Source organism: Embiotoca jacksoni, unplaced genomic scaffold (genome assembly GCF_022577435.1).
Source record: "Embiotoca jacksoni isolate LCO1_2020_lvr unplaced genomic scaffold, fEmbJac1.0.p SCAF_76, whole genome shotgun sequence".
NCBI lineage: Eukaryota > Metazoa > Chordata > Actinopteri > Embiotocidae > Embiotoca > Embiotoca jacksoni.
Genome location: NW_027185432.1, coordinates 130,720 through 156,805, shown reverse-complemented (window position 1 = coordinate 156,805; position 26,086 = coordinate 130,720). Strand labels below are relative to the sequence as shown.

General features: G+C 43.1%; 4 protein-coding genes across 6 annotated transcripts in view; 3 read left to right on the top strand and 1 right to left on the bottom strand.

The window, feature by feature from the left end:
* The window catches only part of mpp2a (MAGUK p55 scaffold protein 2a), a 70,851-nt gene extending 45,232 nt beyond the window's left edge, over positions 1-25,619 (top strand). Inside the window, exon 15 of the transcript XR_011179732.1 lies at positions 25,038-25,619. The gene's annotated coding sequence lies outside the window, so the exon portion shown is untranslated. The remainder of the gene's footprint in view (positions 1-25,037) is intronic.
* Positions 1,681-2,486, bottom strand: LOC138215502 (DELTA-thalatoxin-Avl1a-like). The gene is made up of 2 exons (XM_069177698.1): positions 2,317-2,486; positions 1,681-2,234 (listed from the first exon to the last, which is right to left on the bottom strand). The coding sequence occupies exons 1-2, from the start codon at positions 2,466-2,468 to the stop codon at positions 1,817-1,819; spliced, it is 570 nt and encodes a 189-aa protein (XP_069033799.1). The 5' UTR covers positions 2,469-2,486; the 3' UTR covers positions 1,681-1,816.
* LOC138215465 (SWI/SNF-related matrix-associated actin-dependent regulator of chromatin subfamily E member 1-like) lies at positions 9,665-19,922 on the top strand. Of its 3 annotated transcripts, none has more exons than XM_069177639.1 (11): positions 9,665-9,729; positions 11,032-11,089; positions 11,484-11,527; positions 12,197-12,295; positions 14,561-14,641; positions 15,315-15,446; positions 16,426-16,597; positions 16,756-16,928; positions 17,020-17,121; positions 17,298-17,595; positions 17,779-19,922. In XM_069177639.1, exons 2-11 carry the CDS (start codon positions 11,083-11,085, stop codon positions 18,261-18,263), a joined length of 1,593 nt encoding a protein of 530 aa, XP_069033740.1. In that variant the 5' UTR covers positions 9,665-9,729; positions 11,032-11,082; the 3' UTR covers positions 18,264-19,922. The 3 variants fall into 3 exon arrangements, with proteins under 3 accessions (XP_069033740.1, XP_069033739.1, XP_069033741.1); XM_069177638.1 differs by having other exon boundaries at positions 14,561-14,653; XM_069177640.1 differs by lacking the exon at positions 12,197-12,295 and having other exon boundaries at positions 14,561-14,653.
* Positions 20,982-25,747, top strand: rpl23 (ribosomal protein L23). The gene is made up of 5 exons (XM_069177689.1): positions 20,982-21,056; positions 21,960-22,043; positions 23,111-23,239; positions 24,399-24,512; positions 25,626-25,747. The coding sequence occupies exons 1-5, from the start codon at positions 21,044-21,046 to the stop codon at positions 25,706-25,708; spliced, it is 423 nt and encodes a 140-aa protein (XP_069033790.1). The 5' UTR covers positions 20,982-21,043; the 3' UTR covers positions 25,709-25,747.
* The last annotated feature ends 339 nt before the right edge of the window (positions 25,748-26,086 follow it).

The following is a 26,086-nucleotide window of genomic DNA, read 5'->3' as shown; positions in this document are numbered from 1 at the left end:
GACTTTAACATTCATGTTGACGTGGACAACGACAGCCTCAGTTCTACTTTTAGCTCATTATTAGATTCTACAGGCTTTTCTCAGAATGTAAATAAACCCACTCACCGTGGTAACCACACCCTCCATCTGGTTCTGTCATATGGAAACTGAAAATTTAATTGTATTTCCTCAAAACCCTGTTTTGTCGGACCACTTCATATTAACATTTGAAGTTACAATAATGGTCTACACAGCATGTGGGAATAAATCCCACTATAGTAGATGTCTGTCAGATGATGCCGTGGCCAAGTTTAAGGAAGCAGTTACATGCTTATCCTCTTCGATGCCGTGTGTTAAAGCAGTGGAAGACATCTACGTTGATCTTAGTCCCACACAAGTGGATCATCTGGTAGAAAACACTGCAGTATCCCTGCTACAACTCTGGATGATGTCGCCCCTCTGAAGAAGAGAGTCATGAACCAGAGGAAGTTGTCTCCATGGTACAACTCAGAATTACGCTCTGCTAGGCAGCGACTAGAAAGATGGAAAGGAAATGGAGTTCCACTAATTTAGAAGAATTTCACCCGGCCTGGAAGGAGAGTCTAATATTATATAAGAAAGCTCTTCATAAGGCCAGGACTTTATACTATTCATCATTAATAGAAGACAACAAGAACAACTCCAGGTTTCTTTTCAGCACTGTAGCAGGCTGACAAAGAGTCACAAAGAGTCATCACTGATGTGATGTTAACCACAGCAGCCCTGAAAACAACTGTAGGACCAGATGTAAACTTGGAAAATGTCTCTCCTGTTGAGCTCTCTGAGTTAACGATAATTATTTCTTCATCTGGATCCTCTAGCTGTCTGTTAGATCCCATCCCAACTAAACCTTTTAAGGAAGTCTTTCCTTTAATTAATACTTCCATATTAGATCAGATCAACCTATCTATTGTATCTATTGGCTGGCTCAGGTAGACCTGAACAACCCTTAGTTATGCTGTTATAGACCGAGGCTGCTGGGGGACCTCGTTACATGCTGAGCTTCTTTTCTTTCCTCCTACTCTTTAACTGACTCATACCTCACCATCTTTTTCTCTCCCATAGTTTCTTTTTATTATCTGTTGTCTGCATTCAGTTCCTTCGCTCGCGTAGTTTCTCTTCTTTCTTTTCCAGATGTCCCGTCATGGAGCTGCATGTCTCTGCCCTGCGCTTGTCGTCTCCACCAACAGTTCTTCTCTTGTATCTCTATGCTGTCCTTTTCTCTCTCTGCTCTCCTCTCTCCCCAACCGGTTGAGGCAGATGACCGCCCACCTCTGAGCCTGGTTCTGTCGGAGGTTTCTTCCTGTTAAGAGGGAGTTTTTCTTCCCTCTGTTGGAGGTTTTTCTCCCTTAAAGAGGAGTTTTTTCCCTCCTAGCTTATGTGGGAATTGTTGGTTTCTCTGTATAATATTGTAACGTCTTGCTGTAAGGACTTTAATGTGTTAAGTGCCGTGAAATAACCTGTGTTGTGATCTGGCGCTGTATAAATAAAATTGAATTGAATTGTAAAGTTCTCAGGGATTTTAAGTATTGGACAAATCTTCACCTTTGGCCTGATGGCACTAAATGAAAATGAACACAGTGACTATTCTTGACAGCTCAGCAATAACTGATAGATACTGATGCAAACATAAATGTATTTATTATAGTTCACAGTGAAGAACATGAATCAGCTGACAGATCAATATTGATTTGATGCAACATATTAAAGTCATATTATCGATTAGAATACAAAACCACAAACATCATTTGTGAAAAGATGCATTTACTTTTTTAAAAGTAAGTTTGAAAATTGTTTATCAGGAATCGCTGACTTGCAGCTTGATGACGGATGTGGGGCAGTCCGACATCATTGCCAAGATGGTGACCGTTTCGTTGCTGTGTGTGAGACCGCCGGCCTTCGCTTTCCCTCGGACGAACGCCGCGCTCGTGTTATTGGACATCTCGCGAAGAAGTTGCCGATTGCACTCTGTACCTACGCCGAAGACGCCCACCGCGTAGACAATGGACTTCAGGTTGAGGTCAAACGGCACCAGGTACAGGACGGCGAGCTTCTCCGAGGACGCTTTGGCGTCGTTGTTGAAGAGATCGTACGTGAAGACGCCGACGGATCCTCGAGCAGTGTTCGGGGTCTTCGTGAAAAGCGCCTCTCCGGTTGAGGACGGCCGAATGGCAGGCGGCAACGGAACGGTGCAGCGTCCACTGTCCATGTAAACCCTGAAGACAGGAAGTGGAGACAATCTGAGCGGTGGGAGAACATAGTTTAAGATAAGAGGACAACGTACGGAGAAACCGTTACCTGGGGTTAGACAGAGTGTATCTGGAACTCTCATTGGTCAGCTGGACGGTGCACTGCCGGTGTGTCGGTATTGTTTTAGCAATCGATGAAGCAAGTGAAAGTCCCGTGCCCAACCCCCCGTTGGCCACGTCCACAATGTCCAAAGGATTCATGGTGACCACCTGCTGAGACGCCACAGCACGGAGCAGACTCACCTATTGTACCGTCAGCGTCAGTTCACCATGACGGCAGGATAAATAGTTTACATTAAAAGTTTGCTTCACAATTTGTTTTCATTTTATAATTCTGTTCCATCCAACAGGTGTTGAGACATTTATTTGAAACATTATTTGTGATGAGAAGTTGTTAGATAGAAGTCATGTCCTCAGTTTGTGGACTCACCTGGCTCTTCTGATCAGGGACGGCTGAGAGCTCTGACTGTCAGGCATGCAGGTCGTCCTCTTATACAGGTGATGGATGAAAGAACTCTGATGCTCCAGAAATCTCTGCCAACAATATTCGTTCATTTTACTGGAAATATACAGATACACGGAAGTTCCTACAGGAATGTGACTCCACCTGTTGTGAGACCTGCAGTGTTTGTTGCGATATGGTGTTGTAACGGACCCAGACACAGTAGGAAGAGGTTTCTTTTCGAACCAGGAAGTCCTTTAATCTCACCAAACACTGACGCACAGGAGGCAGAGAAAACACAATATACAAGTCCGTATGGGGCTGGAGCCCAATGTTCAGCGAGGAGATTAATCTCCTCTCCTCCTGAGCCAGAAGTTGGCTCCATCGCGGATCGCGGAAACACAGAAGTTTCTACAGGAATGTGACTCAACCTGTTGTGTTACCTGAAGTGTGTTATGTCATTAAGATAGCAACAGTTAATTAATTTGGACATTCCCTTTTTTTTGTATTCCCTTTTGTAGTTGCGTATCAGTTTTGGAAAACAATAGTGAAGCTACAGAACGAGTGTAAAAGAAAAATGTTGATAGGAAACAGAAAAGTGTCATGACAATGTGTTTATTTTGTTTCAGGAGAAGAAAAAAAAAGAAAATACAGCTTTTTGTAAAGGCAATATACATTTAAAAGCTAAAGACTGGTTAATATTAAGTAGTGATAAAACTGTAAATCATGCAGGTCACCTTTTGTGTGTCACAAGAGGAATGAATAAAAACTACAGCTCTGGTCACAACATAACGATTTGGTTGTGGAAGCTCAGTGATGTTCTGAGCGAATCGACAACTTTTATAAACCTTTGCTGAAATAAACATGTAAAAAAAAAGGCTTTATTTTGACATGATCTGATTTTGAAATTTCACCATCTTTTTCAAACCACTTTTCACTTTTTTTTAATTTGGAAGTCTTGCTGAGTGAAAAGCAGTGAAAATAATTATTTTAGAAAAAAATAAGAGCAATTAATAAATACACACACACACACACACACACACACACACACACACAAACAGACTATCTGCACAATGTATTAGCTATGCTGCTCCCATCATTCAGCTTGACCACAACCTAAACCGCTAACGTCACAAACACTCTTCGAGGGAGCGTTCAGTCAGGGTGTCACATCACTGAAGAACCCAACATGAATATCTTTGGACTTTTGAAACATGCAAACTCCTCACAGAAATCAGTTTGGAACCCAGAACCTTCTTGCTGCTCATGACAGCACTGGTCCGTTCGGATTGGAAGCCGTTGACTCACTATTTAGAAACAAACAGGGTTTGAATGTTCAGTGAGTCACTGAGCAGCCACTCATGTCATGTGACCTGTTTAAGGAAGTGTTAACGTTGCATTACAGTAACATCCCGCCTCCCTGGTTCATTTTCTGTAATACTTTAGCTGTGCATATCATTTCTAGTTATGAATGTTGCAATTGGAGGAGCTCCAAATGAAACTAAAGAAAAAAACAAACAGTAAACAAAAAGTGAATAAAATGTGTCCATCAGTTATCTCGGTGTTGTTAGCTAAAGTCACTCCTTCTTATTAGTTTTCTGGAGGTCCATCTGAAAATAATCCCTCATTCATTAGAAAAGAAGATTCAAGAAGACCTGTTTTTGGGGGCGTGTCTGTTTGATTGACAGGCCTGTGGTGCAGTCAGGTTACAGCTATCGGTGGACGGGACGTAGTATCGTCAGGTTTCCAATCAGATCGGTCAGATCCACCGATGGCTCCTCCCCCAGCTCGTCCAAATATGGTCACTTCCTGCTCCAAACCGCTCCGTACTAGCAAAGATGGTGACGGACAGAAACTGAACTGGAGGCTTCATAACGTTCACAAGCCAACGATGATCTCACTGATGGATGATGATTGGACAGAACTGAACAAATATTGAACATTAAACAGCCTTTCTACAACTATTGTTATGACCGGCTCGAAAGTCGCAACATAAGGAGGGACACAACACCGAGTTCGATGTAAAAAAAAAAGGTGACCTTTTATTACCTAACACAAAATAATAATAATTAATGTGACAATCAAACTGAAGACCACATCTGGTGCCAGGAAGGTGAGAGAGAGCATGGGCGGAGCAAGGCGGCACTTATATTTACCTTGAATAGGTAGCACTTTAGTAGCACTTAAAATGGCACTTACTTATAGCACTTTGAAGTTTGGCTATCTTGAAGAAAATTGTACTTTCTTAATTGTTGTTGTTCTGGGTTTTGTACCCTCATGGTTGAAATGCACTTATTGTAAGTCGCTTTGGATAAAAGCGTCAGCTAAATGTAATGTAATGTAATGTAATATAGGATACACCCACACATTCATGCCCTCAGTAGCTCATCAGGGAGCTGCACCTAGAACTCAAAGATATATAATGCACACATATGCACGCACATACACAAACACAAACACACATAAGCAACTGCATTCATAGCAGGACATAGAATTAAACATAACACTACACAGAAAGAGTATTAAAGTTTAAAAGTATCAATCAGGTTTTTATAAAGGCCTGAATAACATTCAGTTCTGGTCTTGCAGTCTTGATGATTCTGCAGCTCCACGGTCCGAGATGTGTTCTTTCTGTACAAGACACTAAATGAAACTTCAGTGAGCAGGTGTTCCTCTGCACTTGACCGCAGGCTGGCGTTTTTTTTTTTCAGGAGATCGTGGAACCTTCAATGCAAACCAACCCTGAAGCGCTCGTGGAGATTGATGATGGTAAATGTCCTCTGACACGTCTTCATCTGGCTCCAGCACGTCGGCCGTATCTCTGCACACATTGTGTAAAAAGCCACATGCTGAGATACCTGCATGACTCTGAACATGGCAGACCTGCCTCCAAATTCAACCGCGGCCTGGAATCTTTTCTGTACACTTTCTGCCGCTTTGCAAAGTTCACCTACATAATATTTAAAAAGTTGAAAAAAATGGAAAATGTTGTGCATGCAGGTTACTCATCTAAAAGGTACAAACTGCTGACTACAGCACAAAAACATTACATAACGTGAATGAATATTCTTCAGGATAAACAAACAAAGTTGCAAAAAACACAACACTAGTAATTAATTGGTCAAATAAATTCATGGAAGGCTGCAAGTAATCTCTTCCTTCGTTTTCCTCTCCTCTTTTTCTTCGGAGTGGAAGATCTTTCCATCGGGCTGCTTCCTCCAGCTCAGCCTCACGTCTTTACTCAGGCCGAAGTCCTCCAGTCTCCGACTCATCTGAGAAACACAAACCAACAAACCAACCAACCAACGAAGGAGTGTTCCCAGCCGAGCTCGGTGATGGAGCCACGGCACCGTGAAATCCTGGTTCGGTTTCCTGAACGTGACTGCGTACAGACGAGTAGTCGTGTTTGTGTTACTGTGTGACTTTGGTGGTGTTTTAGCTTCTCAGTTCGGATCTAAACTAAAACCAAAGACGCACAATCAGGCAAACAAACTGACCAATGGAGGCAGCGATAAACCAGGAAGTGTTGGGTAAAATGACTGATTTTGTCAAAGGAGTCTGGTGGCTCTGAAGAGAGAGATGTAACGGCTTCAGTTCCCCCGCAAAAGTCCAAATAGAATAAGTATCGTCTACAACGTGGACCACCTCAGCATCTCTTTGCCCATTTTTTGGATCAGCCGGAAGCTCGGCTGACTCAGGCACTGCCGAGATGGAAACGACCGGAGAAACAGAACCGCTCGGCAACAAAGCTGGTTTCATGTTTTATTTAAAGTCCATGCGGCGCCCTGAGTGGATCGAAGTCTGTCTCCGCTCCGTTTGTTTGTCTCTTAGTCCCTGTAAATATGACATTGGAACTGAGAAGGTTACCTGCTCCCTACAGGGTTGTATTATTTACAACAAATAAGTAACGACAGTAAAATCCAGAAAGGAAGTGTTTGAATTGGATAGCCAACAGTTAATACAAATGTATAATGTATTATCTGCCCCTGTATTGTTTCCCCCTGCTCTTGCTTTCCACCTGGACCCGCCAAGATTAGGGGCGTGGCTAAATCTGCCATTATTAAAATGACCTAATATGAGGTTCCTTATCTCTTTATCTTGGTCTATTTCATACTCATTTTCATTTCATTGGTGCTGATTGGAAGTAAGAGTCTGCCTATGTTTTATTTTAACCCATAAAAAGTCTTTGCAGTTTAAATCGTGTGTCGTGTGCTGCAATTGGCTGTTTGCTTTGACTGGCATTGCCATCTAAAATCTGCCGCAGAGCAGCAATTTGCTTTGTTCAGAAAGTATGTAGCCAGAGCTCGCTGATGTTATTGTAGCTTAAAATCGCTAGCAAAGAACAAAGTTCACATGGGAACGGCAAAACACACGCCCATCAGGAGGTTTTTCAACGAGCCGAAACTGAAGGAGCAGGTGCCTGATTCCAAATGAAATGGGCGTCCCGTCGGACCACTTCCACGGGTCTCTGTAGAGGCCGATCCACGTCACTCGGTTCTAGGACATACTTTGAATGTGATCATTCTCAGCTTGGTTCCTGATGCTGGCCAAGTCGATGCAGGTTAATGCAGATCAAAGGATCAATGATATTATATACTATAACATCAGATATTATAATCTGTTTCTCTCACCGTCTGAGCAGACAAACACTGCAGCATTATTGCAACTCCAGTCGAACCAAGTACCAGAATGGAGTGCGACACAGTTCTCATTTCCTCCGGTGTTCGAGGGTTCACCAGAGCGCCACATCCTGAAACACACAGAATATTTTCAGTAAATTCTCAATAGGGAAAAATATGTCTATCTTTCTACTATCCCCATTAGAAAATGACACTTGTAGAAATGTACTGTATGCTGTACAGCTGCCAAATAAACCTTCATGATATTGCATTGAAATCCTCAGAATATTCATGACGTCATAAACGACACAAGTTCCCCTTCATGCTCTTTTCTACTTTGCTTGAAGAACCTCACTTTGTCAACATGAACAAACTGCATCATGTGAGCAATATTAACAAAAACCTTCTTCCAGAGAGGACGTCTTACCTCCGTGATGTCCCGCAGGTCAACTCAGTGGTCAACGTATTGCACTAAATTCTAAAAGCTGTTTATCGTCATGTTTCTATGTAAATAAAAACAGTTTGCATTTAATGCAAAAATAGTCCCCAACATATTATTTACATATGGCTACAAAGAGTTGGTTTAACTCCTATTCAAATAACGTCTCTGATCACTTTGTAGATTGTAGTGATTCAGGAACTATTTACTCTTTATGAACTACAAAGTTCTCAGTTTGTCCACAGCTTTGTTTTGATTTTTGTCCCTTTCCTCTTAAGAATGCATAAAATACCAAAATACATGCTGAACAATCAAAAATAGGAATGCAACTTGCTTTCTACTGTTGTCTGCATAAATCCTAAAATTAAAATGGTGATGAATTATCAATCAATCAATCAAAATGAATTTGTACAGCACATTTAAAACACAACAAAGGTTGCTTAAAGTGCTGCTCAAAGACAAACAGTCATGCATTGGAAAAGACTGGATTAATAAAAATAAGTAAGATCAAAATCAAGACGAGCGAACACAAATCACAAAAGTAACAAGTACAGATCAAAGCGGATCGGCCAGTGAAAATAAAAAGGTTTTTAAACGGCTTTTAAACTTTGGTAAAGTGGATGACAGCCTAATATGAAGGGGAAGGTTTTTCCAGAGTTAAGGGGCTGCAACAGAGAAGGGCTGGTCAGCCCGGGTTGTCATTTTTGATCGAGGAACAAATAAAACTGTTGGTCGAGAGACCCGAGTGAGCGAGGTGGGATGTAGGGCTGCAGCAGGTCGGACAGATGGGCAGGGGCAGCTCCATTTAGACACTTAAAAACAAACATTAAGACTTTTAAATCAATTCTGTACTGGACTGGTAGCCAATGAAGGGATTTCAAGATGGGTGAAATGTCCTCACGCCTGCGTGTACCAATTAGAAGTCTCGCTGCACCAACTGAAGGCGTGACAAAAGATTTTGACCAGTTCCAGCATACAAAGAATTACAATAGTCCAACTTAGAAGAGATAAATGCACGGATGACTTTCTCCAGGTGTTTTGAGGAGAGAAAGGACTTGACCTTAACTAAAGCTCTCAGCTGAAAGGGTTATGGTAAGGGTTACCAAGATAACCCTTTTCTTTAATTATTGTTATCATTTTTTATTGTCTCATGTTTTTATTGTCTACCTGTAAATAAGTTATAATGCCATTTACAAGTTGTATACCTGTTATGTTTTTCTCATTGATTCAAACGTCTCCTGATGCAATGGGCACCAGAATGTATTTAATAACCTCTGATGCAGATCCCAAGGCACTAAGTTTGTTTCTTATAAATAACTCTGATAAATATATTGTTTGTTGTAAGTTAAATAATTTGTACAATTACACTCCAACATTTGCTTTCAAGACGCACACATTTGCATGTGCAAAATAAGATGCAAACATGTTACTCTTTTAAGGCTGGAAGAAGGCAAAAAAAAAAGGTTCTGCTGTGCTCCAAAAAAATATTGCTGATAGGTTTATGAAAACTGGGGACACGAAGACGTTTTTTTTTTTTTTTTGGTAATTTGATTATTTGGGTTTTGCAACTCATCCAAATAAGCCGATACATTTTTACATGCGCAAATACTTGGAAGAAGCCCAAGTCACGACAAGCAAAGGATCATTCTGCTTTGTAAACGCTGTCATCCAAAACTATCATTCAATCACAATCCTTGGTCTGAAAAATTGACTAAAAATGTTACTTAATTGGAAGTATTGTGAACTTAAAGCCTTGTCTTATCTATATTGAGTTATTCGGTAATTGCCTTTATTTTTTGTTATATACAGTCCGGTAATCGCCGCCAAGCAGTGACTGTGCATATGAAGTAAATACCCCTTTATTCTGAAAGCACCCTTTCCGGTGACCAAATGTGGAGGAACACTTCCGGTCTGTGTGAAGGCGGAACAAGCGGCCCCGCAGAGTGAACAAAGGACTGTTGAGTGAGTGTGTTTACGTTGTTTACACCATTATTTGTTGAAAATGTAAAAAGAAAATTGCGGTTTTGTATATTTTATGTCGACACTACCTACATGTGTCTGGTTAAATATTTAGCTTGTAAGGCTACCGAATGGCCTCCATGTGGTGAGCGGCACCGAGAGCTGCTGACTTATTTTCCGTTAGCTTAGCTTCAACAGTCCGCTTTATTCAAACGTCCTACAGCCGTTTGTGTTTCTGTGCGTTTTTGTAACCAAACTGCGTCATGATTAATTTAATTTGACGGTGAGCTGCAAAACGAAGACCGGGCAAATGTTCTCTGTGTTAGTGTTGGCCAGGCCTAAGAAGCTAATGTTAGCATTTGAAGCCCAGTCAGCCATTGTTGTCATTAAAGCAGCGACGGAAGGTTTTTCGGTTGTTTATACAAAAAAAAAAATAATTGGCAAAAATAATGAGTATAGTCACTTTTCATTATATATTTTTTTAATTCAAGTGAACTGAGAGAAAACCAGACTTCTGCACATCCTCTTGGTGTTTCATATATATATATATATATATATATATATATATATATATATATATATAATATTATAAAATAAGGCTGTAGATAATTTAGCCAATAGAGCAGACCGGCACATCCGGGAACTTTGGCTTTCAGAAACGTCCCCGCCCCTTTTGAGGGAGAACATACGACTCTCTTCATAGACTTCGATGTAAAACAGCGTTACAACACCAATCCGTCTGAAACTACCGGATCAGAATTACTTTAAAAATGTGTCTATGGGTCATATTTCCACTCTGCCTGCCGTAAAACACGCTGGATAGGTAACAAAGTTTAATTTGATCCCTCATTTCTCAGGTCACGTCAGTCTTCCCTTCTTTAGAGTGGAGCCATAAAGCCCTTCTCTCAGGATCTTTTTTAGGACATGACAGGGAAACAAATCGGACATCAGAGTTTTTCACATCATTGTTGGTGTAACTAACCACACAGCAACTCTTCCACATGGCGTTATTATTTAAACCGGTTAGTTTAAAGCAGCCGTTTGGAGGAAAAAGCTCAACTTCCTCCGATTCTCCGTTGACATCAATGTAATATGCGGGTTTGTTTTCCCTCACAAAGGGCCGTGGCGATGATTATATTTTATAATCACCTTACTTTAGGTTTAAATCTCCTACCTCTATTCCTCTCTGTTCATTTATTACTTTCTTTTTGCTTTTTACTCTCCCAAGCTACTAAACTGAAATAGTTGAGCTATTTTGTGTGGCTGATTTATTTATTTTTTTCTCTCCAATGTTTTCTTTCGTAGTTTGACCAATATGGAAATAGCCTGCTCTGCTTAGCCCAGTCTCCAGCCACGATGTCAAGTAAGTCCATATACATGTTCATAACACGAAGAAAACATGCCCTGAATGGTGGTATTGTTTTTATTAGAGCAAACGGCATGTGTCACGGTTTAGTAAATAACCATCAGTGAAGAGAAGTGTTTCCCTTTCCTCTCATTAATAGCCTTTGCCTTGTGTGTGTGTGTGTTTTTATTTTTTACGTGTGTGTGTGTGTGTGTGTGTGTGAAGGAGGCATATGCCATAATTAACATGGGGCTATAAACAAATAATCACAATTTAAAATATCGTGCCCGTGAAACGACTGAAAGACGCAGTTATTTCAAGACACAAAAACAAGTCTGTAAATTCTCCACAGCATGCTGATGTAACGGCAGAATAACCTCATTTTTCTCCTTTTTATTTCTGTCTCGCTCAGAACGCCCCTCCTACGCCCCACCCCCTCCCCCCGCGCCAACAACAGTAAGTGTCCCACTCTCACCTCCACTCTTATTCTTTACTGTTTAGTGGCCAAGTTAGTCCTCTCTCGCTTTCTCTCCGTCTGAACACAGCGAGGTCGCCACAAATCTTATTCAGCTCTTCATCGTCGCTTCCACTCCTGCTTTTTCCTGTCATGCCACCACTTGTTTGAGGTCTTGCACAGACGGGGTCTTTATGCACCGTTACGAGACGATACGGCCGAGGGGAGCAAGTTGGTTTGAAATCTGATTTTAAGAACTTCAAATGTCTGAGTGGAGCGCTTCTAATGTTTAGCAGACATGTGAAGAGTTACAGAGTCAAAGCGCTTGTTCTGATGCTTTTCATTTCCTTCCATTCAGCAGCAGGGCACAACACTGTGTAAAGCCGAGATGGCGTGGCGCTGACACGCGGTTAAATTAAATGCTACTTGTGCTGAACACGGAACTATTTGAATGGGATTTACATGTTGTGCCCTCTCTCTGAATGCCAGCCTGCACGCCAGTTGCCTTTTTTGCCTTGCATGATGAGGTCATGGAAAACAAACAAGCAAAAGAAATCAACATATATCTTCACGTTTTCCCCTCCTTTTCACTTATTTATGTTTATCCCTCTTCCTCCTCTTGTTTGTGAGCCATTTCTCATTCGTGTTTTGTCTCATTTGTCTTCCATCAGCAAATGCCTTCCACCCCAGGGTTTGTGGGCTACAATCCTTACAGCCATCTGGCCTACAACAACCTCCGGCTGGGAGGGAGCTCCGGAGGCTCCAGCAGGGTAATGAATTGATGGAGGCATTTTAGAATAACAACAGGAACCTGTATGGGGCTCAGGACAAGATGTAGGGGGTCGTATGAAAGGCTTCGGCGGTGGGGCTGATACAGAAATTATTTTTGGAAAAATTGAAATGAACAATATTAGATTTACGTTTGAGGAAATTTATGATCATTGGAGTATTTGAACAAAGGAAAAGTTCTTCATTTGTCAAAAACCCGTCGTGTTCAGATTCATGCTTTTACCTTTTGTTATTTCTCATACAGTGAAACGACTGGATGGCTGAGGTTTGGATGCTTATTTGGCCAACACACTGTTCCAGAACAACTTGAGACTAATATCTAAAGTAATATGATAGAATATTGAATTAACTCATTTTGCTGTAAAACATCAAATTCAGTTGTTTAAATTTAGTTTTCTAAGAGGTTGGAGGTAAAAAATTACCTCCGTTTTAAATCAATCAGTAATACATACAAGTTAGTGACACAACACGTAATCTCCTCTTCAGTTACAAATACAGACAAACTCTGGACTTCAAGTTACTCGTTTAACCCTCGGTTTTCGTGAATGAAAAAGTGAGCGGTCCATTTTCTCCCATAAAAAAACAACAAACATCTTTTTGTGGGTGTCAGAGGAAAACATGCTTCTTTAGTGTTAAATAATTCTTAAATGACTCATTTACATTGATACAAAACCAGGAAGAAAGAAATTGCTCGAGCTTTTCTGTTTTTTTCATTTTCAGTGCGCTCAACAAGCAGTCGATATATTTGATAAAACATTTCCCTCAGACGAGCCGCTTCATGTCGTCTGTTGATTGATGAACCGTTAATTACAATATGGCAGCCATGATGTGCTGATATAATGAGTACATTTAATAACACTGCTGCTGTCCTGCACAGTTGGCTCAGCCATTTCCAGGGAAAGTTAATCTGAAGCGAATGTGAGCTGTGAGCATGTTTTGGTGCAGACGTCCTCGGGAGGCCGTCCCTCCAGGAGTTTTTCGTCCTTCCAGGAGTTTTTCGTGATTGTTGTGATCGAACATTTTAGATTTTTGTGGCGGATTTTCTGAAAAATTGGGATTTCAATTGTGGCGTTTTATACGGAAATTAGAAAAAGTTGAGAAAGAACAATTAAAAAAAAATTTTAAGCCCTACCTGATAAAGTAATACATCTGTAATCACTTCCTGTGTCACATAAATATTTTAGTTCTAATCTTTTTTTATATTTATTTATTAAACTTAGAACCATGACGCTCAAAGCTCCTAAAAGCTGCGTATGTTTCCAGAACAAAAAAAATGCAAAAATGGTGGATTTTCTGAAAAATTGTGATGTAATTTCTCGAGTTTCAAGTGACTATTGTGGGAATTACAACAAATTGCAAGTTGAGAAAGAACCTCTACCTGATAAAGTAATAAATCTGTAATCACTTCCTGTGATAATAATCATGCTGCACATCACAGAAATATTTTAGTTTTAATCTTTTTTATTTATTTATTGAATTTAGTGAACCGTGAAGCTCAAAGTTCCTACAAGGTCCTAAAAGCTGTGTATGTTTCCAGAACAGACCGTCTGTGACTGGAATATAGAAACAAGGACTACATCAGCTGTCAAAATAAGACAGATGAGATGCTGTTTAATTCATGTTCATTCAACACATAGACCTGCTGGATGAAACAAACAAAGAGACGTCTCTGACAACTGGACGTGTGGAGAAAACTCATTTAACATCCAGTAATATGGAATCACTTCCTTTGATCACAAACATTTAATCAGATCATTTTAATGTGAAGAACACATCTCCCACAAACCCCATCACTTCCTGTTTCTCCTCTTGTTCCGGTTTCCTCCGGTGAACAGAGTTTTATTTGGTGATGAAAACAGGAGCAGAGACTTTCTGGATGGATATGATGAGTCATTTTTGGTAATTAAGTCAGTTCTGTTTGAAAAGATTTACTTTATGTTTTTAATAATTTCAGCTCAAATTCTGATGATGTTTTTTGCGGAAAAACCACGCAAATTTAAAAATTTTGCGGCATTTGCGTTGATTATCTTTATCGCGTTTTCCTGGAGGGACTGTGGTACAAACAGACTGTATGGTTTGTGTCTTTTTCAAATTTCTTACTTCACCTTTCACCCTGTGATCAGACTGTAATCAGATGATGTTATTTTTTTTAAATTTTATTTATTTTTGCTTTCCCTCTCTCTAAACCTGCCCTTTTATTTATTTTTTGTTCCCCCTCCATCTCCCCTCTCCTCTTCTCTCCACAGAACTCCACGGGCATCACCGTGCCGAAGCCTCCCAAACCTCCAGACAAGCCCCTGATGCCTTACATGCGGTACAGCCGGAAGGTAAGCAGGAAGGTAAGACACCCATCCACGGTGTCTGCTTTTACTGCTTGTCCTCCCATCCCCTGAAAAGTTGGCAGGGGTTTGAGGGTGGGAAACAGCCAAGCCATGACGCCTCACCACCACCACCACCACCTCCTCCTCCTCCTCCACCCAGTGGACATTCTCTCCCCTCTATCTCCCTCTGTTGGCTCACAGTGTGTGTGTGTGTGTGTGTGTGTCTGTCAACCCTGAAGGGAACTGAGAACCTTTGGTTTCCTTGACCTGCTCCTGCTCCTGTACTTCCCCTCTACATCTCATCTCTCCTGTCAGAGCTGCAACTTCAGCTTTGAATGCTGCTCAAAGACTAAATCTACTCTTGGTAGAAATCCTTAGATTCTCTTTTAAAATAAAGATTTCATTCCATTTTGTTGAGCTGGTTTTTAACAGTTCAAATGCTTTACCGAGTTCGATGCATCATCTTGGGAACTGTTTCTTTCCTCTGCACTTTTCCTCCTTTAGTTCCTTCATTGTCTCGGACTAACCTGATTTACGCTCGTCTTCAGTGGACCTGCGGTGACCTGATGTGTTGTGTGTCATGTGTTGTGTGTGTGTGTGTGTGTGTGTGTGTGTGTGTGTGTGTGTGTGTGTGTGTGTGTGTGTGTGTGTGGATCCACTACTTGTGTGCACATGCTAGGTATGGGACCAAGTGAAGGCGTCCAACCCGGACCTGAAGCTGTGGGAGATCGGAAAGATCATCGGAGGGATGTGGAGGGACCTGACCGACGAAGAGAAGCAGGACTACCTCAACGAGTACGAAGCTGAGAAGGTGAGCCGCTGTTTGTCTTTTCATTCCTGTCACAGGTGTCTCAACGGGAAGTGGTGACCACAAAATGCCTCACGCATCATCAAAATAATCAAATATCAGAATTTTTTTTGTCAATCTGTGAATTAGCGCTAGCTGAAGGTCTAACATGGAAAACGAGCTACAGGCCAGATGTTCGTTGTAGCGGTCGGCCGATTATCCGGGATGATATTTTGCATTTTTATGAAAGTCCCGCCCCCAGCTTTATCTGATTGGTTACACCTTACGCGTAATGGCCAATCAGCGCTGACGGCTCCTCTGCCACAGACGAGCTCACTTCTGTCGCAGGTAGAAGCCTTCAGCGGCTCAGAGGACTGTTTCATAGGTAAGAAGTTAAAAACACCGCTGTCCTCGACGCTGTACTAAGTATTTCTTTGTTTTCACAATAAACACCCCAAATTGACGTGTACCTTCACAATAAGATTCGTTTATTGTTATTCCAAATTTTGCCACAAAAGATTTTAGTTTTTTACTGCAAATGCATATCGGTTCCAAATCAGTTTATTGGTCTGCTTGATAACCAATAATCTGTGTCGGCCCTGAAACTCAGTCGCCCCCTGGTTCTGAGAGCAGGAGACTGTAATGGTGATGAACAGGAACCTGCAGGTCAAACACGGCTTCACTCATTCAGGCTTTAAACATCCTGGTGGTTCTCGTCCAGTGGATTTGTTTTTTTAAAATACATTGTTAACCACATAGGGAGAGCAGAGCCCTGATGGGTGGGTGGATGGATGGGGACCTCAACCACCTTCCTACAAACACATATTTAGGGAAGTTCTGGGTTTGATGGTCAAACGATTTATTTTGAGTGGATTATCCCTTTAATCGTTAGACGTCACTTCACAATGCAGCAAAGTATGAACACCTGACATTTAACAAAAGGGTCATGAGATGGTAAAAGTTTCCGGACAAGTACAGGTATAATCCTTCTCTCCTCTCTCAGATCGAGTACAACGACTCGTTGAAGGCGTACCACAACTCTCCAGCCTACCTGGCCTACGTCAACGCCAAGAACCGGGCCGAGGCAGCCATGGAGGAGGAGAGCAGGCAGAGGCAGAGCCGCATGGACAAAGGAGAGCCATACATGAGCATTCAGCCCGCCGAGGACCCCGATGGCAAGTTCACATCCACAAGCGGTTCATATAATGTAGATACAGGCCCTGTGATGTTTGTTGGATGTTTTGAATCGGTTCGACCAATCAAACTCTTCAGACATCAGTTTGTCTGCCGCCCTCTCGGAGGTCCGCTCATCTCATGTTTTTTCCTCCACCAGACTACGATGATGGTTTTTCAGTGAAGCACACGGCAGCAGCGCGTTTCCAGAGGAACCACCGCCTCATCAGCGACATCCTCAGCGAGATCGTGGTGCCCGACGTCCGCTCGGTGGTCACCACGGCCCGCATGCAGGTCCTCAAGAGGCAGGTGCAGTCGCTCATGGTGCACCAGGTAGGTCGCGCTGTTTAAACCTGTGACGGCAGTATCGGAGAAGCTTCACGTCCATGACCGCTGAACCTCATGTGCGTCCGGGTGATTTCAGAGGAAGCTGGAGGCAGAACTTCTGCAGATTGAGGATCGCCACCAGGACAAGAAGAGACGCTTTCTGGAGACCACCGACTCATTCAACTCTGAACTGAAGCGGGTAGAGCAAAAAGTTCTCCACCTAGAGAGGGCCGAGTGTCGTAGACACACATTCACGGCCTCCGAACTCCAGATTAGATCACATTCAACTCTCAAAGATTACCGTCTGCAAAGTTTCTTCTGCTTCAGTCCTTCTGTGAATGAACTGCGTGTCGTCGTTGCTTCCTGTGTCTCCAGCTGTGCAGTCAGAAGGTGGAGGTGGACATGGAGAAGCTCACCGCCGAGATGGCTGCTGCTGAGGAGGCAGCGAGGCGCCGGGCGGAGGAGAGGGAGCGCGAGGCGGCCGAGCAGGCGGAGAAGGCTGCTCAACAACAACAACAGCAGCAGCAACAACAACAACAGCAGCAACAACAACAGCAGCAACAGGAGGCTGCTGCAAACAAAGCTGCAGAGCAGAGTGGTGCTAATGCTAGCAGCACAGCTAACCCCACCTCAGGGACCAAGGAGGAGGACAAGCCCACACCGATGGAGACAGGTACACACACATACACACACACACACAGGGTTGTTTCCTGCTCCGTGTGCATCACCGTGCTGCGTTCGTGTGCATCAGGAGCTGTCTATCACCAATAGAAAGGGACTAATGCAACACTTGGAGACCATTTCTTGTCCAACTGCTTAAACCTTCAATGTCTTTGTCCCACCTTCCCCTCTGCAGATGAGGCAGCGCCTCCAGAACCCCCCTCAGACCACCAGGCGGTTCCGCCCCCTCCATCCGACCCTCCCTCCTCTGCCTCTGATAAAGCCACCCCTCCCCCGGAGCCCTCCAGGGAGAGCAGCACTCCCAACAGCAGCGCTCCAAGTGATGACAGCAGTAGCAGCAGCAGCAGCATGCCGCCTCCGCCCTCTGACGGCGCAGCAGCAGCAGCAGCAGCAGCAGCAGCATCAGCAACAGCAGCAACAACAACAACAACAACAACAGCAGCAACAACAACAACAACAACAACAGCAGCAGCAGCAGCCTCCTCGGACCCCGGGGCAGCCCAGGAAGCCAGCTCTATTGCATCCAACCCTAATGTGGCTGCCGCACCGCCCCCCGCCTCAGAGGAAGCAGCCCCACCTCCTCCTCCTCCCCCTCCTCCTCCTCCTCCTCCACCACCACTCCTGCCCTCCAGCCAGAGCAGCCAACAGTATGACATGTAATAGTATTGTTAGACACGGTGGTAGCTGTAGAGGGAGCAGCAGCAGGGGGAGAAGGAGGAGTAAGAAGGAGAGTGGGACAAATATTTGGGAGTAAGAAGTGCTGACTGGTCGAGGGTCTGTTAGTGAGGTCAGTTAATAACTCCAGCATACTGCACACCCGAGCGATGTAGGGTTTTCATCATCCAGCTTCATGTAGCTGCTCCAAACATCAGGAAGTTCGATTTCCCTCCAATCTGCGTACGTTTTCTTTAACTTTATCCAGCATGCCTGCTTTCATAATGCGAGTTCACGGAAACGTCACCAAAGAGCTCAGAGTTCGTCCTGCAGGCGTAGAACGAGCCGTTCCTCGTTTCTGATCATGTCCCCCGACGGATGTTTGTCCTGTAAAATAACCAGATACAGACTTCAACCAGGAAACCACGGAGCTGACGATGTCACCGGGTCGTCAGACTCCTCCCCGTCTGTCATACACGCGTCTCTCGCCACGCCTGACATCACCGTTAGCGCTCCTGCAGCGTCGTGTCCACAACGTGAGCAGTGAAAGCGATCACACATTTAGACCAACCGACGGGACGACTTCGTTATTCATCTTTTCTAAAAAAGAAGAAAAATTTGTGAAAAATACGTGAAGTACAACTTCCCGAGGAGCCGTCGTCAGTTCCACTGACAGAAACCTTTCTGTCAGCTGTAGGAGGCGCGACGAGACACATTAGTTTTCTTTAAAATGAAATTAAATATGAAAACATCATGAAACCGACTGCTGGTTTGTGTTGTAACCCGAACCTCAACCTAACTCTGTACTGGCCGAAGGGTCTTCATGTCTGTGAATGAGCCCTCACACACAGTATGTATATTTTTTGACCACTGCTGCAAACCCCCCCCTCTCCCTCCTTCCCCCCATGAATCATGTCAGGTGACTGACTGACTGCTCGGCGTGTGTTCTGGTGATAAAGGGCCCCCTCGCCTGAAAGGACCTCAGCCTCTCCGTGTAAAACCTCTGGATTTTCTAGCTTATTAGTTTGTGTGATTTACAGAAGTGCTGCCGTTGCTTCTGCTTTGTGTTTTTAGATCTAGGTGAACCTTTTTAAGACGACTATAATCCAGGTCAGCCTTCGTTTTCAACCTGTACTCCTCAAACACACAACTCTGTGGGACGCGTCTCCCGCCCATCGTTTGCAGGTCTGAAGTCATTGTGGACGGAGCCACGTTTTAACCCTCATTCACCCACATTCTGCATGCTTTAGTAACACGAACTCACTCCTGCAAGAAGTCCATCAGTTTCCAACGTTTTAAAGAGCTGACGCGGCAGAAACGACGGACTTGTCTCTAATTAGCTTTTTTTTTAAAAATCTGTGGATGATAAAACCGACGTGCGTCGAGTATAAAAAGTCGACGCGGCTGTTTGTTCCCCCGTACTCATCACGTTTATGTAGAAAGAACCGACGCATACTCAGCATTCAGTGTGTAAGAGCTTCTTCGTTCCGCCTTTAGACTGAATATCCCTGCTGGCACCACGAACACCACCCCCCACCGAGGGAACCTCACTTATGCATTTAAAGGACTCTTTTCTTACTTGAATTGGACTGTTTTTAGTAATATACCTCCGTTTCTTTTGTACCGTCTGAACTTGTCGATCCAAATAAAGCGGATTTCTCAGTCTGTTGGTGGTCGTGTTGAGATTTTTCTGCTACACCAAGTACTGTTTGTTTCTTCTAATATTTTGGATAATTGCCCATATTTTAAGAAATCTGCTTTTAATTTGTCTTAAAACCTTTTTATAGTGGCAGTAAATAAACAGAAACACTTCCAAAGGGACAGATGAGAGCAGACGAAGCTGCTGTAGAGAAGTGTAGCAGTGGAGACCTGAGGTATTAATACATAAAGAAATCATGCAGAAATAGAGAAAATGTTGTGATCAAGAAATGTATTCTAGTTTCTTGATCACCTCCTTAAAATATATTTAATGTTATTTCATCCTTCTATATTTATGTAGTCTTTTAATGACAAAGTAGTGATGCTGTGTAATGTGTAATGCAATGATTTTAAAATCACATAAATGAATATTTAATTGAGAATAGACCAAAGACAACATATCAAAAGATGAAACTGAGACATCGTATTGTTTTCTAAAAGCCATATGGGCTTATTTTGAATTTGACGTCTCTATAAAGTTTGGACAGGGTCATGTTTACCACTGTGCTGCAGAAACGGAGTCAGGAAACAGGCAGGTTGCATCTGATCCATCCCAACCTGGACACTCTCTGTTCCAGCTCCTCCCCTCTGGGTGGCGCTGCAGAGCACTGTGGGCCAAAATAACCAGAAACAAGAACGATTTCTACCCACAGGCCGTCATTCTGATGAATAATTAACACCAGACTGAACACCAGACAGTGTCAACCCTGAGCAATAATACCACACAATTTGCACTGTACCTAAACGCACCATTGTTTAGATAGATAGATTGATAGTTACTTTATTTAGCTGTATATTTGTCCTTAAGCCATATATACCAGGACATTAACGCTGATTTTGATACGGTGTCACTGTCCTGTTTGACCTAATTAATGAACGATTAAAATAAAGGAAGAATAATATAAAGAGTCTGTATATTTTGATATCCTATGAGATTTTTACATTTGCCAAAATTACTCAATGCGACTTACGTGAGGGATATTTCCGACTGCTCCTGAACGCAGCACCGCTCGTGACCCGGATGAACTTCTGTTCAAGTTTATCTCCCATAATTCCTTTCGCCACCTCCCTCTTTCCCTGCCGCAGCGATGTCTAAGAGAGGTATGACAGCCGCCGCAAAAAATCCGTCTTCATCTGCACTTTTTCCGACACACACCGACTCTAAATGTTGTCTGAGGGTGAAAGAGAGGCGAAGGCGACATGTTTGTGTTACAAGTTCTGATTTGAAGAAACCCGTTTTCAGGTTTTTGGACAGTTTTATTTTCGCTGGCTGTTTGTCGGAAGCCATGTTTGCTGCTAGCGCCGTGCAGGCGAGTTGAACCGGAGACCGAGAAGTCAGTATGTGCTGCTCGCTCTTCACTACCGTCACAAGTAACCGTTCTCTGGTGCTTGTCGCACATTTTGTAGATGAATGAGTCCCGTGTTTTTGTCCCGGTAATGTCCGGTTTCCCCGTAGCTAGCTGATGCTAGCTGAGCAGAGCCGACACGAGCAGTGTGTCACAAACCTCAGTGTTCACTCACGAGTCTGGAGGCTTCAGGGAACACGAGATGTTTTAACTCACCAAGTCCGTATTTAGTCGGAAGTACTTAACATTGTTTTGATTGGAGGAAACTTTCAGTGCGTGTTTTCTGAATCTGAGCTGCAACGTGTGTGAATCGGTCTCTGATAAAAGCTGTTTTAGACAGTCAGGCCTCCAAGAAGTGCCGATGGGTCGAAGCAGCATGATGGTGGAGATACCCAGGTTGCCATAGAAACCCAGTAAAGGTTGATGGAGACTTGTAAAGTTACACCATGTTCTGGTTTGTGTGTCACGTGTCAGTTATTACATTAAAGTTTGATCTGAGATCTTCTGGTGGACCAAATCTAACAAGGATGGAGATGGACTTTTATTTGTATAACATGATATTCTTAAGGTTCTAGAGGTATTATTATTATTATTATTATTATTATTATTATCATCATCAGTTGGAAATGATTTTAAAGGTGTTTCTCTCTCCCTGCAGGACGTGGTGGTTCATCTGGAGCCAAGTTCCGCATCTCGCTGGGTCTCCCGGTGGGAGCGGTGATCAACTGCGCTGACAACACAGGTACACCTCAACCAGCCGCTTCTCTTACTGTGGCTCATATTCACAGTGGTTTTGTATGTTCTCCAAACTTTTTTCTTTTATTTTTAAACTCGGAGCGGATCCGTTTGGTTCAGTCCAGCGGTTTGTTTGTGGTGCCGACCAAACCAAGACTACGTGGTCTCGTGCACTTTGTTTGCTTCTGAAAGGAAAAGGACCAACCAGAGTTATTTAGTGACAATACAGTTGTTATGCACTCAACAGTGAAACTACTATTTAATCTTATCTGCAGCTTGTCAGTGATGGGGTAAAGCATCGGTCCCATGTTGGTCCTGATGATGCAGACTAACGTCACAAAAACCGCCCGATCAGACACCAAACTGCAGGCGTGAAAACCCTCCAGATACACGAGACTTCAAATCTCTCTTTGAGTGAAGTTGTCAGGAAGAGTTTCATGTTTCCTGTCAGAGCCTTTCATGTACACGTCACACCTGCAGCTTCCTGAAACAGATTCCCAGACTTGAATATTTGGAAACTATACAAAAGCTAAAAAAAAAAAATTGTAGGAAAAGTAAACTGAATAACAAATAGAAGTCCTCTTTCTGTGACTTCTGTTCTGCAGCATGTCCTGGGAGCAGGTTTAGTGCTGCAGGTAGGAAACTATTGAACAGTGGAAACTCTGTTAATTTTAATTCATGCAGTACAACATGTGGTTTTATTTCTCTTAAAAAAAAATAAAAAAAAATCTTAATAACCAATTAGAGTATTGAATCAATAAGAAATTTAAGATTAATTGTTGACTCTTCATTTCTTTAGTTTTTGTACCAAAGTGTAGATCGGAGAATCAATAAGTATTGGTATCAATAAAACCCAACAACACCCCCCCTTCCAAAAGCACTTGCTGTGTCTGCTCAGTGGCTCTGTGAGTTGTCGTCGAAGGGAACATTGAGCTCATCACTGTGGGTGAGACGGCAGCGTCACTGTGGCTGACTGATCTCAATCAGGGATGAGACAAACTGTCCATAAATCCTTGAGTCCCAGTTTCCTGTTGATCTCCGTCTTCATGCTGGTGTTCTCCCTCTGACCCGCAGGTGCCAAGAACCTGTACATCATCTCCGTGAAGGGCATCAAGGGGCGTCTGAACCGCTTGCCTGCTGCGGGTGTGGGTGACATGGTCATGGCCACAGTGAAGAAAGGCAAGCCAGAGCTCAGGAAAAAGGGTGAGTGGAGGAGAACATGCACAACAGTCTGATTTACACATTTGCTGTAAATAATAATAACTTTATTTATATAGCACCTTTTAAAAACAGAGTTTACAAAGTGCTCTACAGAGAAGCAAAGCATAGTCATGCATAACGTCAATACAACGTCAAAACATTTAAGAAAACGGGAAGCAAAAAATACCAAACCGTAAAGGTAATGAATACAACAAAACCAAACAAATGAGCAAATAGAATAAAAAACAAACAAATACATAAATGAATAAAATGAACAAACAAAAACGGGAACAAAAGAACTGCATAAAAGGACAACACCTAAAAGCAATTCTATAAAAATGTGTTAAGAAGTGATTTAAAAGACGTTAATGATTCTGCAAGCCTTATTTCCTCAGGTAGGTCGTTCCAATGTCGAGGGGCCCTAATTGCAAAAGCACGGTCACCCGTCAAATAAGAACTTAAAATGTGGAGTGGCTTGTACCTGCAGACACTGAGAGGTTTTAATGAAGGACATCGGTCTAATTAAAATGATCATTTAGAATGTTACACGAGTTTCATATTGAAGCTGTATTGAAATAATGTCAACAAAATTGAGATGACATAAAACGGGTGTCTGCGTTGGTTTTTAACTCCGTGTGAGCTGAAAGAACACAAGTACTTGTTCTGTAAACACCCCCCCCCCCCTCATCCCCCCCTTCCAAAAGCACTTGCTGTGTCTGCTCAGTGGCTCTGTGAGTTGTCGTCGAAGGGAACATTGAGCTCATCACTGTGGGTGAGACGGCAGCGTCACTGTGGCTGACTGATCTCAATCAGGGATGAGACAAACTGTCCATAAATCCTTGAGTCCCAGTTTCCTGTTGATCTCCCCGTGCAGTCAGGTTACAGCTATCGGTGGGCGGGACGTAGTATCATCAGGTTTCCAATCAGATCAGTCAGCTCCACCGCTGGCTCCTCGTCCAAATATGGTCACGTCCTGCTCCGAACTAGCAAGATGGTGACGGACAGAATCTGAACTGGAGGCTTCATAACGTTCACAAACCAACGATGACATCAGTGCAGTCGTGGCTCATAATTATTATAAATGTTATCACAGTAGAATTTTTGAATGAAATTGTGCACCGACCAGAACTCGCTTGATTGACATCCCCTCCCCTCTCCACAGTGCATCCTGCGGTGGTGATACGGCAGCGGAAGTCGTATCGGCGAAAAGACGGCGTGTTTCTCTACTTTGAAGACAACGCGGGCGTCATCGTAAACAACAAAGGAGAGATGAAAGGTGGGTTCGTCTGGATGCCGTCCAGAGCCGTGTTCCAGATGACATACAACATACATGACATCCTTCCCTCAGCACACTAACACGCAGTACTCTTCCATGTACAGGAAGTAGTGTTGTTTCAAATTACATTGACAGGAAATGACCTCATCATGTGAACACATCAGCCTCCAGAACATCTGCAGCTTTAATTATTTTACCCAGAAATCAACATGTTTTTGTGTCCTCTGTTTAACACTCAATAAACACTGATTCTTCTGTCCAGCAGTGGAGAAGAAACAGTGTGTTCAGGAACAGCTGCAGCTTCCTCACATGCTTTTAATTTGAAAATCCTTTAAGTCAGTAGCACCGCCCCCTTCCTCTACGGAGCCAAGATGGCGACTGTTTAGGGTGGAAAGTGTCCAGAGTTTCACACTTCTTCTTTTTGGAGTGTTCTGAATTAATCATCCTGGTACTTGTAGTGTTCTGATGTTAGTGTTAGTACACAAGTAGAACATCTGGAACACAAGTACAACATCTGGAACACAGCACAGGTGTTCATTTACACAGGAAATGATAGATTTGTGTCGTGACCTCATGCTCAGATACAGCAGGACGGTCAGGAGGTCTGTGGCTCAGTCGGTAGACTGGGTTGAACACTAATCGGAAGGTTGGTGGTTTGAATCCCAGCTCTTCCTGTCCATATGCCTAAGTGTCCTTGAGCAAGACACTGAACCCTAAAAAAAATTGCTCCCGATGGTGAACCATCTTACCGCTCGTAAGTCGCTTTGGATAAAAGCATCAGCTAAATGAAAAAAATGAAAGGACAGAAGCTCCTTTTCCAAAAGTGTGTTAGAGCTGCTGACTTGGCAGGAATCAACCCCCCCCCCCCCCTCATCCCCCCCTTCCAAAAGCACTTGCTGTGTCTGCTCAGTGGCTCTGTGAGTTGTCGTCGAAGGGAACATTGAGCTCATCACTGTGGGTGAGACGGCAGCGTCACTGTGGCTGACTGATCTCAATCAGGGATGAGACAAAACTTCCTGATCACTATCGTTGTGCCGGCGTTGCTCCTCCGGTCATGTCATGGTTCGAATGCAGCAGAAGTAAAGTGTTAAACTGAAATCCATGTGTGTGCAGGTTCAGCCATCACGGGCCCGGTGGCCAAAGAGTGCGCCGACCTTTGGCCCAGAATCGCCTCCAATGCCGGCAGCATCGCTTGAGCTGCACCTGTTTGTTTTCAATAAACTGTTGGTTGTCCAGCGCAGCGTCTTGTTTCATTCAGCGATCAGTGAAGACTCTCCAGATGTGTTGCCGCTGTCATAAGTCGTCTGCTAATATGAAATATAGCTCAGAATAATTTTTCATCAGGTTCCCACCGCAGTTTTATCAACTCTTCTCTGGACGGGGAATTTGATAGTTTTCGCTCCAAGTCCTAAATATCAGGGAATTTTTTTCATGTTTAAATTTGTTTCCTTCAATCAAAATATATTTTCCAGCTGCAACATTAGTTTGCTCGTTATCATCAGTGTGTGTTTGGTAGCGTTGGTGCTCACTGACACAAATAAAGAATGTACCTTATTAGGTTTTGAGCTAATTAC